General features: G+C 43.5%; 1 protein-coding gene across 1 annotated transcript in view; it reads left to right on the top strand.

Annotated features, from left to right (window-relative positions):
* Window positions 1-16,685, top strand: part of TRRAP (transformation/transcription domain associated protein) — a gene marked incomplete at its 5' end in the record, with an annotated part of 109,579 nt that overhangs the window by 19,617 nt on the left and 73,277 nt on the right. The window contains 9 exons of the mRNA XM_079720276.1: window positions 298-664; window positions 755-852; window positions 1,349-1,543; window positions 2,356-2,547; window positions 5,049-5,214; window positions 6,820-7,076; window positions 9,109-9,309; window positions 11,910-12,061; window positions 15,628-15,827. Coding sequence (XP_079576402.1) covers window positions 298-664; window positions 755-852; window positions 1,349-1,543; window positions 2,356-2,547; window positions 5,049-5,214; window positions 6,820-7,076; window positions 9,109-9,309; window positions 11,910-12,061; window positions 15,628-15,827 — 1,828 coding nt within the window. The remainder of the gene's footprint in view (window positions 1-297; window positions 665-754; window positions 853-1,348; window positions 1,544-2,355; window positions 2,548-5,048; window positions 5,215-6,819; window positions 7,077-9,108; window positions 9,310-11,909; window positions 12,062-15,627; window positions 15,828-16,685) is intronic.

Here is a 16,685-nt window from a genome sequence, read left to right as displayed (position 1 = left end):
CTGTGAACTTCTCTGGAGAGATACCCAGGGTGCCTGGGTCAGGGGTAGATAGTGTGGATCCTGGAGCAGTCCCCGGTTGCATCCAGGCCCTGCTCATCAGGCCAGTCACCCAGCTCTCCTGAGCTGCTTCTCCATGGGTGAAGTGGAGATGGTGACACTTGCTGTAGTACCTGTGGGGGAAAAGCACCAACTTCAGTAGGTGGTTTCAGAGAGAGTTTTTTTCTGTCTTCTGGAAGGGTTGTTGGCCTATTGAAGAGGAATGATTTTTGTCTCCCCTCCACTTTCTCTTCCTGACAGGTTTTTGTTCTCAAATTCCACACCATTGCGAGGTACCAGCTCTCTGCCATTTTTAAGAAGTGCAAGCCTCAGTCGGAACTCGGAGCCGTGGAAGCAGCTCTGCCGGGGGTGCCCGCGGCCCCCGCAGCTCCCGGCCCTGCCCCTTCCCCAGCCCCAGTTCCCGCCCCAGCCCCGCCCCCAGCCCCACCCCCCACCCCTGCCACCCCTGTGACTCCAGCCCCCGTGCCTCCCTTTGAGAAGCAAGGAGAAAAGGACAAGGAAGACAAGCAGACGTTCCAAGTCACAGATTGCCGGAGTTTGGTAAAAACCTTGGTCTGTGGTGTCAAGACAATCACGTGGGGCATAACGTCATGCAAAGCTCCTGGTGGTAATTGTGCTCTTGAATCATTTTGACAAATGATGTTTTTCATAGAGTGGGTTTTATTCACATTAACTTATTGTGCTATCTCTTTTCCAGAAGCTCAGTTCATTCCCAACAAGCAGTTGCAGCCCAAAGAGACTCAGATTTACATAAAACTTGTGAAATATGCAATGCAGGCTTTAGATATTTATCAGGTAAGGCAGTGAGTGCCCTCAAACCAAGCTCCTGAGTGTGGAAAATGCCTCTTAGAATTAGAGGTGCTAGTGATGGAAGGGGTCTCAGAAATCTATTACTATTTGGATGGTCTAGAGTATTCATATACTGAGGTTTGCTTTTGTTCTGTAGCATAGGGTTGCATTTATGGTGAGAATTCCTGTAAGTGTCAGTGTATTTTGAGGGGCAGATGGTGTAAAGGGAATGCAATAGAAACGATATTTAATTTTACTAAATTTCTTACTGTTTTAAACACCTAACGAAGGTTTTTGTTTTTTGAGGTCTTTTTTTTTTTTTTTTTTGCAAATTTAGGGTGAGAATAGAGAATTTTTAAAAAAATTGGGAGGGGGGAGGTGGCGGAGATTTGTTATCTAATTCAAATACTCTGTTTTAAGTATGCAGTTGATCTGATTGTGTATTGGAATATATTCAGAGATATTCAGTTTTAATTCCCGTGTGTTTTTTTTCCTGTGCTAGGTCCAGATAGCAGGAAATGGACAGACATACATTCGAGTAGCAAACTGCCAAACTGTTAGAATGAAGGAAGAGAAGGAGGTATTGGAGCACTTTGCCGGTGTCTTCACGATGATGAACCCATTAACGTTTAAAGAAATCTTTCAGACTACAGTCCCTTATATGGTGGAAAGAATCTCAAAAAATTATGCTCTTCAGGTATGACACTCTTTTCTTATGTTCTTTCAACATGTGTCAAATACTTGGTATTCCTTTTATTTTCTAAGTGATATGCCCAAGGATAGTGCTGTAGAGCAAAATTTAGAGAACTATTAGGCTGTAGTAAAAAAAAAATTTTCAAAAGTTTAAGATGCTTTGGACCACTTCCTTTCATAGTAGAAATTAAATACGTGTTAGATGTAGGCTCTTGGTCCTAGATGGTGATGATAAAATGACAGATTAAGTACTTAAGTGAACTCCACTCAGTGCTCAAATCGGTTTTGTTTTTTTCTTTCGGTGGATAATTCATTTCTTGAAGTGTCTGATACAGATTTGATTTTGTAATTTTGGAAAGTTCATTATTTTTTCTTGAATCTGCTTTGGGGAAGTAATGATTTTTTTTTTTTTTTTAACTGTGGAATAATGTGTGTTGTTTTAAGCCATTGCACTTTGGGGTAATTTGTTACAAAGTAATAGGTAACTGATACAATTGCCATGCGGTAGTTTTCTTTTCTTTTTTTTTTCACAACTCACACACACACACTGTATTTTATTTTTACAGGGGATGAATAAACTGACACCAAGCATTGTAAATGGATGACCACAACAAAGGCAACAGTGATTGCAATTACCAAACATGAAACACACTCATACTATGTCATAATATTGACATTCAGTCCAGTAATCCTCCACTATAACAGCTCCTTTACTTTGCAGTGAAAATTGATTTGTATATTTTTTGCCTCTGAGTCGTTGTGGGATTTTTTTTTGGAAGTAATGATTTTTGTCACATGTGTTTCTTGTTTTGACAGATTGTTGCCAATTCCTTCTTGGCAAATCCTACTACCTCTGCTCTGTTTGCTACAATTCTGGTGGAATATCTCCTGGACCGCCTGCCAGAAATGGGCTCCAATGTGGAGCTCTCCAACCTGTACCTCAAGCTGTTCAAGTTGGTCTTTGGCTCCGTCTCCCTCTTCGCAGCTGAAAACGAACAAATGCTGAAGGTAAACTCAGATCCAAGCTGTGCATTGTGTTTGGGTTTTTTTGTTGTTGCTTTTTAATTTTCTTCATTTTGAACAGAAACTGGAGTTCTTTATATTTATAAATATTGTAATATTGAATTAATAAATGTTTATAACGAATCAGGGCCAAGTGTAGAAAACATTTCATGTGTTTCTAAAGCAGAGCTTAATCTATTTGTCTCCTAATCCAAAATGAACACTTCAGAGCTCTCGTGGTAGGCAGGGGTTGTCATTAGTCTTGGCACCCTGATTTTCTTTTTTAAATTCATTTCTTGTGTGGACCACACAAGTAGTGTAGGAGCACACTGTGCTTTTTTTTTTTTTTTTTTTTTAATTGAGTGACGCAAAAGAATATAGGAGGAAAAAACATCTTACCTCTCAGATCCAATGGGAAATGGTTGGCTGTGTAACAGTTCTCATCACATACCCATCTTCCACAGCACATCTCCTCTGTGTTCATATTTTCTGTGGCAGCACATAAACATCCCATTTCAGGACTATTTGTTCATTTTTCCCCTCTGAATCAAGAGCTCTAGCCAATTTGTGTCCTTTATTAAGACCATCTGGGAGGGATGTGTCTCATAACACATTTTTATAGATGACTAATCCTATACGTATAATTTTATCTCATCAGTTATTTGATTCTAGCAAATGGCAGAAACCAGTGCATGGTTACATCATCCACTAAAGGCAGCAGATGGAACAAAAACCTTATCAAAATTCTCTTCCACTTAATTTCTGTAGAAGGTTGAATATTATCATCAGTTCTGTCTGAAGAGAGATGTTTTCCCATAGGGGAAAAGATCCATTTTTTTCTGAAGTAAATATATAGGTGGTGATATAAAGCACCAGTAATTTGTGCTTTTATGTGACAGTTTCCTCCATTTTTTCAGTTATATAGTAATCAGCTGTCAACAACCTTGACGTTACTTTTGTGTTAGTATAAAAAGAAAATATTCAAATTTTTAGCAAGATATAAAATATTTAATAGTCTTTGTCCACATAATTTGGTATCTTCAAATAATTCCATTTTTGCCGATATCTGGGACAACTATGTAGAACAACAACCAACAAAAAAGAGAATAAAACCTAATAGATTAGACAAGTCTAATGATGGGGTTTTGGAATGTTGTTCAAGAAAGATGTTCAAAGAATAATTTCATAGAATGTTTTGTCATGAGACTAATATATATGATTTATCCATAAAAGAAATATATCTTGCCATATACAGTATCACTGACTATACAGGTAGTTTATAGTTCACAGTTCACTTTAAATACACCTGCAAAAAAATTCACATCAAACTTAACCTGTCACATGTCAAAACTAGGATTTGAAGTACAAGATAAAAAACTAATCTGTCTTAAAATGTTGATTAAACTTACTATAAGCTAATAAAATGCTCATGAACACACCTTTCAATTAAGTCTTCTAAAATGTTACCATCTCAAATGTCTTTTGAGGTTCTTCCAAACTTTGCATGTATGGTATTTGGTAGTGAAGTTTCAGTTCCTTTAGGTTGCATTTTGCATTCTCGTAGTTAAGGAACAGACTTCTTTCATTTTGTTTGATTTTCTTAAGTTTATTTTATTTTATAAATTTATTTATTTATTTCTTTTTGGCTGCATTGGGTCTTTTTTTTTTTTTTTTTTTTGCGGTACGCGGGCCTCTCACTGCTCTGGCCTCTCCCGTTGCAGAGCACAGGCTCCGGACGTGCAGGCCCAGTGGCCATGGCTCATAGGCCCAGCCGCTCCGCGGCATGTGGGATCTTGCCGGACCGGGGCACGAACCCGTGTCCCCTGCATCTGCAGGCGGACTCTCAACCACTGCGCCACCAGGGAAGCCCCCTGCATTGGGTCTTCATTGCCACGTGCGGGCTTACTCTAGTTGCGGCGAGTGGGGGCTAGTCTTCGTTGTGGAGCGCGGGCTTCTCATTGCGGTGGCTTCTCTTGTTGTGGTGCACGGGCTTCAGCAGTTGTGGCACACGGGCTGAGTAGTTGTGGCTCGTGGGCTCTAGAGCTCAGGCTCAGTAGTTGTGGCTCACGGGCTTAGTTACTCTGTAACATGTGGGATCTTCCTGGACCAGGGATTGAACCCGTGTCCCCTGCATTGGTAGGCGGATTCTTAACCACTGTGCCACCAGGGAAGTCCCTCATCTTGTTTGATTATTTGGTCTCATGAAGGACTGTTCACAAGAACAGTAGAGCTCACAGGCCCTCCAGTTCCTGTTGCAAAGTGTCTGCTCAGCATCATGTACCTACATAGTAAGATAGGAACCTAGTAAATGCTCCTTTCACAGCCAAACTGGTGGAAGCGTACATATGTTTTAAGAGAAATTAATTTGAGTCAAATAAAAGTTGGAAAATTTTTGTTTTGTTTTTCCTTTTGGAATAAATTCATCAAAATTAACTTCCGTTCCTATCTTTTTGCAGTGAACCCTCCTCATTTAGAGCTTGTTAACCTGCCTTTTCTCCATCCTGCAGCCTCACCTGCACAAGATTGTGAACAGCTCAATGGAGCTCGCCCAGACTGCCAAAGAACCCTATAACTATTTCCTGCTGCTTAGAGCCTTGTTCCGCTCCATCGGGGGAGGTAGCCATGATCTCCTGTATCAGGAATTTTTGCCTCTCCTTCCAAACCTACTGCAAGGTCAGCGCAGTGATGTTGGTTGCCTTTTAGTCTTGTGCGCGTGCATGGGTCTTGCTTCCCTTAGTTGCTGGGGTTCCTGCTCTGCACCTGGTAAAGGTCATGGTGAGGGGATGTATGTACATGTCCCCTGCAATGTGTGTATGTGTGTGTCCATCCCTGTGTTCTGCTCTCTTTAAAGGCAGTGGATCTTTAAAGGGATGGGTTCTTCTCCCTGCTCAGAGTTGAATGGGAGTTGCAAGGTCTTAGTTACCCCGGTTAGGACTTTGTTACATTTTTGTAGCGTTTGGTAAGCAGTTCTAGAAAATGGTTTAGTAAGATCAGGGATCCCTAGATTGAAAGAGAATCAGAACAAGAAGGGAAAAAAACAAGTTACAAAGCTGATATAAGCTTTATATAAAATACATAAAAATATGTTTATATTTTTATCTAGTTGCTAACTTGCATAGACAGAATTCTTTTATTCCAGTGTGTTAGGAATGCTTTCAAGGTATATATAACTAAAAGGGATATTGGGTCCAGTGAATGTTTACAGGTATGAACTGACTAGAAACACTATCCTAGGAATTTTTTTTTTTTTTTTTTTGTAAGGGTGAGCACTTGACAAGGGATTGAATCTTCGCAACTGGGAAATCCTTGAAAATGATGAATGTAACATGGCCCTACGTCCCCCAGGCCAGGTGCTTAAGGAGGCCCATAGTCAGGCTCTGTCGTCCATGTTTGACCCCGTCCCCAGTCTTCCCCAGCCTGCGCCCTCGGCTCTGATCAGTCTGATTTTCTCTCCTGCGCTCTTCCCAGCCTTACTTCTCCCCACCTGGTTTTGTTCAAGTGCATCCCCTCCTTGGGAACTTAGCCGTGCCCTCTCCTCATCCACCTTCTCCTTTGGATTCTGAATCTGATGTGGCTGCTGTGTGATGCCTTGGCCTTCCCTGATAGCTCCTCTTTTTCAGCCTCAGCTGCCTGGGACGTGCCTTGTTTGCGGCCACTGTTACTTGCTTTTCTCTTTCCACTTGTCTCAAAGGTTCTGTGGGCAGGTCCTGATCTGACATGTCTTAGGAGGGGGCTCAGTAAATACTTGGTTACCCTTGTGAAAAGTTGGGGGGTTTATGAGCAGGAAGCTCCTCCCATTTATAAAAACCGAAAGTGGATTTTTTTAAATGTTTATTTTAGAGCATAGACATCACTGTGGTTTACTGGAAATCTGAAAAAACACGTAAGGTTATAAACATCAAGCTTGATATGGACACGTCATATTGGAGTCTGTTTCTTTAGATTGGGCTTATTCATAGCATGACATGATTTTTAAAAGTTTGATGTATAATATTTATTAGTCCTTAATATTAAATTAATTTAACAACATTAAATAATATTAATTGTAACTGAAACTATGCAGCCTGCTGTTGTCACCATGAATAAGGTAGATGGAAGAGGTCACAGGGTACAGTTACAGAATAGATTTAGTTAATACAGAAATTATAAGGCTTAAAAAGCCTTCCTATTATCAGGTTGATGTTTATGTGAAAAGGCGGGTCACTTATTCTGTACAGTTAACTTGGGCACGTGTCTGGGAAGTCACTTCCCCCTGACGGCCTCACACCCTGTATCTAGGGCTGAACATGCTGCAGAGTGGCCTGCACAAGCAGCACATGAAAGACCTCTTCGTGGAGCTGTGTCTCACGGTGCCCGTGCGGCTGAGCTCGCTCCTGCCCTATCTGCCCATGTTGATGGACCCCTTGGTGTCGGCTCTCAACGGGTCGCAGACATTGGTCAGCCAAGGCCTGAGGACTCTGGAGTTGTGTGTGGACAACCTGCAGCCCGACTTCCTCTATGACCACATCCAGCCGGTGCGCGCAGAGCTCATGCAGGTAAGTCTGCGTTTCCATGCCGCCAGCAGAGGGCGCCAGGACTTACGTATCTAGTTCTCACTGAGGATTTTAGGCTGTCAGTTTCAGAAGTGACTGGCCACTGTTGAGCTCGCTGTGCGGAGTGGTGGGCTCCCTGCTCTCTGGTTTGCTACTCGTGTAGCCTCCAACTTGCTGTGTGAGTCTTCTGGCTTATGAAACGATGTAAAGAAATATTGCAGGTATTGAGTGAATATTTGTTTTGCAGTATTGCTCCCCTTTCAGAGGGCTTTCACAGTGTCACGTTCTCGTGAAGTCGATGACTTGGGAAGGCAGGTGTTAAATGGCTGCTGTTTCTCCCAGGGAGATCCTCTCTTTATCCAGGAGAGATGTCAAGTTACACAGTAGAGATGCACACTTGTAAAGGAAGTAGAGCTGTCTGGCCACCCCCAAAGGAAACAGAGCAGATAAGGAAGGAGGTGGTTTTGAAACCATTTTATGTTTTGTGGTCATTAGAGCTCAGTGTCAAATATCAGGTTATTCCTTCATGTTTTGCTGATGGTAATGATTTGTAACGTGGTTGGTAATTGTTCGAGATTCAGGCTGCCTGTTGCTCACTCACCTGTCCCTTTGCTGTAGAGTATTTGGCCCCAAGTAGGTAGTCCGAATGCCAGCTTTCTGTGACGGGCAGTAACTCAAGTACAGGAGTCTCTGGACAGTAGGTTGGAGGGTGCAACCAGGGCTCGCCTGCCAGTCCTGAAATTTACATCTCGGGCTCCATCAGGCAGGAGAGCATGGCCTAGAGGTTGGGTTGGAGCCTCCAAGTCCAAGTCCAGTCATTTGGAGGCTTGACTCTCGAGCCTGAGCGGAGAACAGGACCGTTGGTTCTGGAAGGCAGACCGTGGGCCCAACCCAAGCCTGGGTGAGCTCCCTGTGGGAAGAGGAGGCAAGGATGGGTTCATGGGCCTCTTGCCCTTCTATGGGGCAGACAGCCCCAGGGAGAATTGAGTCAGGGCTGCTTCTTGCTTTTGGAGGCACAGTTACCCTACCTGCTGGACAACTGGCAGAGTACCGTCAACCTGCTCCGAACCTGTGCGAGTGCTGGGAGATTGGACCCTCCCGTTCCCAGTGCCGCCCCCTCCTGGTGAGGTGAGCAGAAGACCCCTCTCCTGAGGATACCTGAGCTTTGGGTGGGCCAGGTGGAGGGTAAGGAGTCTTAGACTACATCTCTCGACAGTCATGAAGGGAAGCCTCTTTGGACCTCCAGGAATGTAAGAGAAATTGGAATTTTGCTCTTAAGAAGAGTTCTAAGATTTTATGTTGACCGTCATTGGACACTAATACCTGGCATTGTTACAGAAGGTGGTCTAAGAAAATAGGTTTAAATAGTGAGCTATGGTGATTATCAGGGCTTATGATAATTTAGGTGAAAAGGTGTGGGAAAACTGAGAGTGTTGTGGAACAATTGAGTATGTCTCTGTTCCTTATACTAATTGTGAGTACAAGGTACACAGTAACTCATTTTTCCCGTAATGCAGGTCCCTTTATGATCACTGTTTTCCCTCTTCACTCTCCTTTGTAATATCAGATTTGAAATGTAAAAGGTAGTTGATGTGTCATGTTTGTAAGTTATAAAGCCTAATAATAGAAGTAAAAACCTGAGAAGGCACCATCTAACCCAAGGTCAAGAACTGTGCCAGCAAATTGTGTTTTCCTCTCTGCTCCCCCATCCCATTTTGTATATCTGCCCAAACAATGTGTGGTTCAGTTTTCTTGCCTTTGAGCTCTGCACTGTTTATGACATGCTACCATTTGTACTGCAGAAGCGTGGAAGAACATTTATATTTATATGTGCATTTTCTGTAAAGTCATACGATTTCTCTGGAAGGACACACCTGACTAACATCGTTGGTTTCCAGAAGGGAACTGTGTGTTTGGGGGATGGAGGTGGGAGGAGGAGTTTTTGCCGAAAAGTCTTTCGTAACTTTTGAGTTGGGATTGGGGGACCGTGGGACGGCATCGCCTCAGAGGGTTAATGAAAGCGCATGACTTTCAGGCTTTGTGGCGCACTTTACGCAACCCTGCAGACAGCATTTCGCACGTGGCCTATCGTGTCCTTGGTAAATTTGGTGGCAGTAACAGGAAGATGTTGAAGGAGTCCCAGAAGCTGCACTACGTCGTGACTGAAGTTCAAGGCCCCAGTATCACAGTGGAGTTTTCTGACTGTAAAGCATCTCTTCAGCTCCCGATGGAGAAGGTAAATTTTGGAGTCTCTGGGAGTTTCTTAAAGATACTGTAAGTTTCATTTTAAGACATTTAATTTCTATTTGAAAACATGGAAATAGAACATATACTTTTGGGGTGGGAATTTCTAACTCAAAGAAGATGAAGATTTACTGGGGCCCAGCTTGGTCGGTTGGAGCTTCCATCATTCCAGGAGGCCAGTGGGTGGTGTTGCCCCTGAGGACGTTGGACCCTTGGGCAGGGCCGTCCTTCGTGATGGACCAGGAGGTGTCACCCAGCCCACCCCACCCTTACACTTGGTCTGTTTTTATGTCCAATAGGTTTTACGTTGTGTCATTTAGAACCCGGGTTAGTCCCGTTCCTGTCTCATTCCTGTCACTCCTGAGCACCTGCTTCTCTCCCAGTCTCTATCCAGACGTGGCTCCTTAGCCCACGGCGGACAGCTCTTTGGTTTCTCTCTGTGTGCCCTTTAGAACACCTCTGCCCTTGTATAAACATCAGCAGACTTTGCCCAGGTGTTGTAGAGCACTCAGCTGCTTCTGCTCGATCCTTACTGAGCACCGCCCCTCACCTTACTGACCCCGCCTGGTCCTGTGTCACACAGCTAAGGTGGTATTTATTACAACCTACGTTGTGTTGTCTCCTTTTTATTATATGACCAGCCTTCCCGCCTGCGTTACAGCTATTGTTACCATGTCTTTTCAGAACACTTATCTAGCCGTTAATATAATGTGCCTTTTTGGAAAGGGTTTTATAGAAGCCTTTCACGTGTATCTGAGTGACTCAGCCATTTCAGTGAGCCAGACGCTGGCTGGGATTCTTGAACTACTTGCAGGCCTTAACAGCCTGTCTTAACAGCGTCCTGTGGCCTGGAACCACTCAAAGCCCTCCTTTTGCTCAGGCTCATTCTATTCTGTCCTGATGCATTGTATTGTAGAACTCAGCTTGTTTACCTTTCTGTATAAGGAGTTTACACACAGTAGTGATTTCTGTAATTTTTTTTTAAGCCAGACTTTACCGAACATTTGTGAGGAAGGGTACCCATCACGGGTAATGTCAGTCTGGAGTCGTTTCCTGTTGTCGTCTCTCAATCCACCTGTCCCCCCTACACACACACACCTTTCCCCCCAAGTTTCTCAAGCACACAAATTGTGTCCACCCCTCTCCCAGCCCCACCCCATAGAACGGTGTTGCCCTTTCCAGTCTTAGCTTCTCATCAAAACCTTTATCTAAATACTTGCCATATAAACACTAGTTTCCCTGTAAGAAAATACAACTAAAATTCTGTCTTTACCTTGAAAATTACCACAGTGAACATACTGTGAATCTAGCCCATTGCCACGTTTTAGGTCATTTCCTTAAGTTAGGATTCTATTTGCTTTAGCCCCATCAGTGGCAGGGTTGGTATTAGAATGAAAACTAAGGCATCTGACTTTTATTTGACCTCTGCATAGATTAAGCAGAGCAAGAAAATCCCTGTAGAAGTAGTTCTTCCCCAAAGCATCTAAAGCATGGAAGAAACCAGGTTTTGAAGACAAGCTTCCATGGTCCTCCTAGACCCTCCCAGGGACTCCGTGGTGCTCTCGGAGCCCTTCTCCCAGAAGGTAGCATTCTGAGGGCCGTGGCACACCCTGCAGGGCTGGAAGAACCAGCAGGGAAGGGGATGACCAGCAGGGCAAGTGTCAGTGTATTTACATGACAACAGTTCTGCTTTTGGCATACTTTACAATCCCTTTTTTGGCAGGGAAGGGACAGGTAATTGGCTCGTAAGTTATGTTGATTCTTAAAAATAACACTTCCCAGACTATCCTTGCATGATTTATTACATAACCCTGAGCAGGTCAGAGGCAGCAGGAGAAAGGGCACTTCTGTGGTGCCCCAGAAGAGCTCGGACACGCAAGCTGGGGGTGATGCAGTGAGGGGCCCTTGTCACCCTCTGTGCTGTGTCGCCTGGCTGCGTCTGGAGGGTGGGGCCCCTGTCAGCTCTGGTTCCTCACACAGGGCCGGGATAAATCTTTAATCTTCAACACAGATTAGGGCTTTGATTTCTAGGTATATAAGTAACTTTAACATTAATATCTTAGCTGTTAAAGACTCCAAGTGTTTTTTCGTGTGTGATTGTTCCTTCTCTGCCTTCCTGGTCAACCTAATGAAAAGCCTAAAATGTGTATGTAGCTATGTAGGTTTTCTGAAAAAATGAAGTAAACCCTCTTTTAAAGAGAGAATTTAGTAAAAGCTTAGGAAAGTCATCTTTTAGTTTTGAACTGAGACAACTCAGATGGTAGTTTAATCCAGCAAATCTACCACAAGAGGCTTTCTGAGCTCACTTAATTTCTGGAATCTCCCATTGGCTACTTAAGCATGAAATTAGTGAACTCCACGTCCTATTTCAGTTTGAACCATGGCAGCTCTTTATGTCATAATACTTCTGTCACCTTCTCTGGAGGTTTCATTTGGAGAATACCTGCTAGCCTGTCTGCAGGCCCCCTGTGCTCTCTTCAGGAGCAAGCATGCATTCAGGTTCTTCTGGGTGGTGCACGTGCTTTCTGTGCAAGCTTTTCAGAGTCATGTCATTTCAGCACAGACTACAGTTTTTGCGTTTCTTTGCTGTAGGCCATTGAAACGGCTCTGGACTGCCTGAAGAGCGCCAACACGGAGCCCTACTACCGGAGGCAGGCGTGGGAAGTGATCAGGTGCTTCCTGGTGGCAATGATGAGTCTGGAGGACAATAAACACGCACTCTACCAGCTCCTGGCACACCCTAAGTATGCTGATGATTTAATTCTCTGTGCTGGGACATAACTTGTTTCAGAAAATTAGGGATGGTGAGGACCTCCCAGATCTCTTAGTGTTTTAAGTATGTTCCTTCAGTTCAGGAAAATGACATGTTGTTTGCTCAGCAATGCTTCTCTTGCCTTTTAGAGAAAATGGGAAGAAGCTTGGGCGCTTGCGAGTTAGAGTTTCTCTCAGTCGTAATCCTCCTTTAGTATTGCCTCCTCCACTAGGGCACAAGCTTCAGGAATCAAGGGTCAGTCCTCTCTCCCTTCGGCTCACCGTTACATTTGCAGCACCTGCACATGATAGGTGTTCAGGGGATCTTTTGCTTTTCCAATCCAGAGTGATCCTTTTGTGTGACATCTTTATTTCTCTCATATCACTTAAAGGCTGTGACCTTTGTATAATGATCTTTTGTGGTAATGTATGTTTGTTATCTTTCTGTGTTATAGGTTTCAAGGAAGAGGTTTTTCCTTTGTATTTTTACGTTTTTCACAGTGTCAAAGATAATGCCAGATATGTAGTAGGTGCTCAGTTGTTGAAAGAGCATTGGAGAGAGAGCAGTGAGAAATAGCCAAGTGCACAAGGAAATAAGGCAGCATGAATAAGAGCCCACAGAATCAGCAGAAAGAGATCTGCTCAGACTGCGGATATGAGGATCTCCACAGCTAGGTTATAACTATGTTTCTGCTGTGTTTAAAATAAATGAAAGACAAACTTGAAAACATTCCAAGAAATTACAAACCTTATAAAAATTGACCAAGCAGATTAAAGAAAAAAAAGCAGAAATAGAATCTTTAGATAAGAGATAAGTCAAAAGAAATTATCCAGAATGTGTGCAGAGAGAGAGAGAAAGATGAAAAATTTAAAATTAAAAAAGAATTAAGAGACATGTAGAATAGTGTGAAGTGGCATAGTTGCTTGAAGTCCCACAGGAATGAAGAGCAAAGAAAAGGGCAACATGTGGTCAGATGTAATTGGGGTACAGCTAAGGCTATATTTTGAGGGAAACTTTTAGCCTTAAGAATCATAATAGACTGGAAACAGTCCAGATGTCTGTCATCTGTGGTGCGTGGATACAACAAAATCTCAGCAGTAACAAGGAATTAACTACTGACTCGTGTTTCAAGATGAATAGATCATTTCCAACACCAGGCTAAGGGAAAGAAGCCAAACCCAGGGCTGCATATTGTATGGTTCCTTTTTTTTAATGTAATTTTGAAAAATTTTTTTTTATTTTTTGGCTGTGTTGGGTCTTCATTGCTGCGCGCGGGCTTTTCTCTCTAGTTGCGGTGAGCTGGGGCTACTCTTCATTGCGGTGTGCGGGCTTCTCATTGAAGTGGCTTCTCTTGTTGCAGAGCACCAGCTCTAGGCGCACAGGCTTCAGTAGTTGTGGCACATGGGCTTAGTTTCTCTGCAGCATGTGGGATATTCCCGGCCCCGGGATTGAACCTGTGTCCCCTGCATTGGCAGATGGATTCTTAACCACTGCGCCACCAGGGAAGTCCCAGCATAATGCTTTTGAAACTCATCCATGATGCAAAATTTGTCTGTAGTTTGCTCCTTTTCATTGCCGAATCATATTCTCTTGTATGGATATAAAATGGTGATTTTCTACCTCCATGTGCTCTTTTTTTTTTTTTTTTTTAACAAAGGAAGAGCTTTTTCTGTCTCCTTTCACATTTGTTTAGAGTAGTACGGACTCATGGATTCTTAATTTATTTAAGGTGTGGTAGTCCATTAATTTGGTGACCAGATTGTCTAGACTGAGTCACTGAGAGCCCCTCCTGGCTGGCTCCTGTATTCCTGTGTCATGTCCCCATCAGTTTCTGAGCATCCTTTGTAGCTCAGCAGTATGTTTCTGGATCACCTCGTGCCCTCTCTCCCCCAGCCCTGGAGTCACCATTCCCTTTCAAAGGAATGAGGGCTCCTGAAGAAATGGACACAGACCAAGGTCTCTCTGCTAGGTGTGCTCATTGTTTCTAAGCCTTTCAGCCGAATTTTTTGATAAACAGAAGTTGATGACATTACTGTGGTCAAGGTGATAAATTTTTCCTTTTGTTTTATGCTTTTTATTATATTATTTGTAAGAAATCATCTTCTGCATCCTCATCGTGAAGATACTCTTGTATTATCTTCTAAAAGCTCTGTAGTTCTGTCCTTTGCATTTTGATCTTTATCCTCTAGAATTAACTTTTGTGAATGGAGTGGAGTAGGGGTCCATGTTTATTTTTTGCCCTTTGGATATTCAGGACCCACTTACTTATAAAGACTGTTTGTTCTCCATCTCTGCATTCATAGATTGAGTACCTTCTAGAACCAGGCTCTGTTCAAGGTTTGTGTGTAAGACTGCATCCTTGCCTTCAAGGAATTTATATTCTAGTGGGGTAGACGGACAACAGCAGAAAGAAACAAATGCATAGTATTTCAGCTAGTGATAAGTGCTACTATGCATCGTAGGCTAAGTAGTGCTCTGGGCCGGAGGGAGAGTGGGGTGGGATGGGGCTGAGTTAGGGCCTCAGGGGAACACCAAGAAGACTTTAGATTTTGCCCTATGTTTCACAGGAAGTGGATGAAAGGCTGCGACTTACTCTGGCTGACCGCAGGTTTTCTTGGCTTAAGCCAGAGGAGCAAGTACTGGGGTGTCAGGAACAGTGTGGAAGAGCAGGCCGGGGGGATGGTGGGACTCAGATGTCTGTTTGGGTGAGTTGGACACAGTGGCCTTTTAAAGAGCATGATTACAATCTGGAAAAGAGCTGAGGAGACGTTCAGGTGTGGGGTGGGGAGTGTGACCACCACTCTTCCCTCTGTTTAAAGATGCTGCACATAGAAATGAAGGACCTGTGTATTTTATTAGTTTTGGGGGCAGAACCAGAGAGTGAGTGGGCAAATATTAGAGGCAGACTCTGGACAGAAAGAAATTTCTGTTATTTGGACCAGTTCGTGGTTGGAAGAAACTAAAAATTTTTTAAATATTGATGACCATTTCTTATCCTTGTGTTTGATGTGTGCTTCCCTGACTCTGCTTTCTTGGGTTTTAGTTAATCTCATATAATTGGCAGTAAATCCTTTATCCATTTAGACCCATAGCCCCATTTGATTCTGTACCTAGTGGTGTGATTTTTCAACATATAAAAGGTATATAGTTGCCTTTAAGTAATAGCTTTTTCCATCTCTATTTGATCATTGATGCTTCTTACAATTTGGCTTATTTAATTATAAAAGACTAACATCAAACATCAAATTTCTTAAAATAGAAAATAATTACAAAAATATTGAATGTGCTGTCCTTTTGTAATTTACCTCTGATTCATTACCTGTGCTCATATTAGGTAGAACATATTTGGTGTCTCTTGAACCATTGGCTATAAACATTCATCACGAAATTCATCATGTTTGATTCCAAAATGTTGCTGAAATTAAAGCAGAGAAATTAACTCACTCAGGCCTATCTGCACAAGAGGAAAGTGGGCAGGTTGAAGATAAGTAAGTTGTAGTGGAATCATTGGCTCAGGACTTGAGTGTTGTGATGATGGATTTAATTGTTTTCTTGCAGCTTTACAGAAAAGACCATACCCAATGTCATCATATCACATCGCTACAAAGCTCAAGACACTCCAGCTCGGAAGACGTTTGAGCAGGCTCTGACCGGGGCGTTCATGTCCGCTGTCATTAAAGACCTCCGGCCCAGTGCCCTGCCCTTTGTAGCCAGCTTGATTCGCCACTACACGATGGTGGCAGTTGCCCAGCAGTGCGGTGAGTGGGACAGAGAAGTGGTGGGTTGAGGCCTTCGGGGAGCTTCAAAAACTCGGTCAGACGCTGTGTTTCAGAGAAGCTGAGTTTGGCTGGTTGGTTTTTGGCTTTTGTTTCATAGTTTTCCACTCATTCTATTGACAGAGATAGTTGGTATGTCAGTGGTGGGTACTGTATTCACTTGAAAATTGTCACCAAGTTTTACCTATAAAATACACCGAGTTTAACATTTTGGCCCTTTGTTTTTCATCTTGGGGGCTGAGTACTTTTGGACCCTCTGTGTGTAGAACAGGGACAGTTCGTGGTCACACCCCTTGCTGGTCCCCTCTCCTTGGCGGTGTTTCCAAGGCTCTGCCTCCGCTCTGCCGCGTCATCCGCTGGCTGCTCCTCGGTCTCCAGGCTCTGCTCCTGGGGCTTCTGGCGTCGTCCTGCCTGGGTGCTCCTCACCTCTGCTCCGGGTTCTCAGGCTCTGGGTGGTGAAGGACCCATTTTGTTTGTCTCTGTGTTTCTAAGCCACTGCAGACTGGTGATTTTGGAAAAGACAGTAAAAATGTCACCACACCACCAATTGCTAAGTTTCTGAACACTTAATCTCACCTTAATCTCAGTGCTGGTCAGGGGGCACGCACACTTGAGTAGCGCTTCGGGTCCTCGGAGCCCCTCAACGCTCCATCGACAAGTAGTTTTCTCCAGACACTGCAGAGCACAGAACTTCCCCTCCTTTTTTTTTTTTTAACTCTTCCTGCCTGGACAGTCAGTGCTGTACAGTTTAACACTTAGGTTGTTTCTCAGTGTTTCCAGCAGACCTGTACACTTCTCAGTAGCTCCCATCTTGCCACATGCTGGGTGCCTGCCAGGTAT

This window comes from Hyperoodon ampullatus, assembly GCF_949752795.1.
Source record: "Hyperoodon ampullatus genome assembly, chromosome: 14".
Lineage (NCBI taxonomy): Eukaryota > Metazoa > Chordata > Mammalia > Artiodactyla > Ziphiidae > Hyperoodon > Hyperoodon ampullatus.
This window is presented reverse-complemented; position numbering and strand designations above follow the sequence as displayed.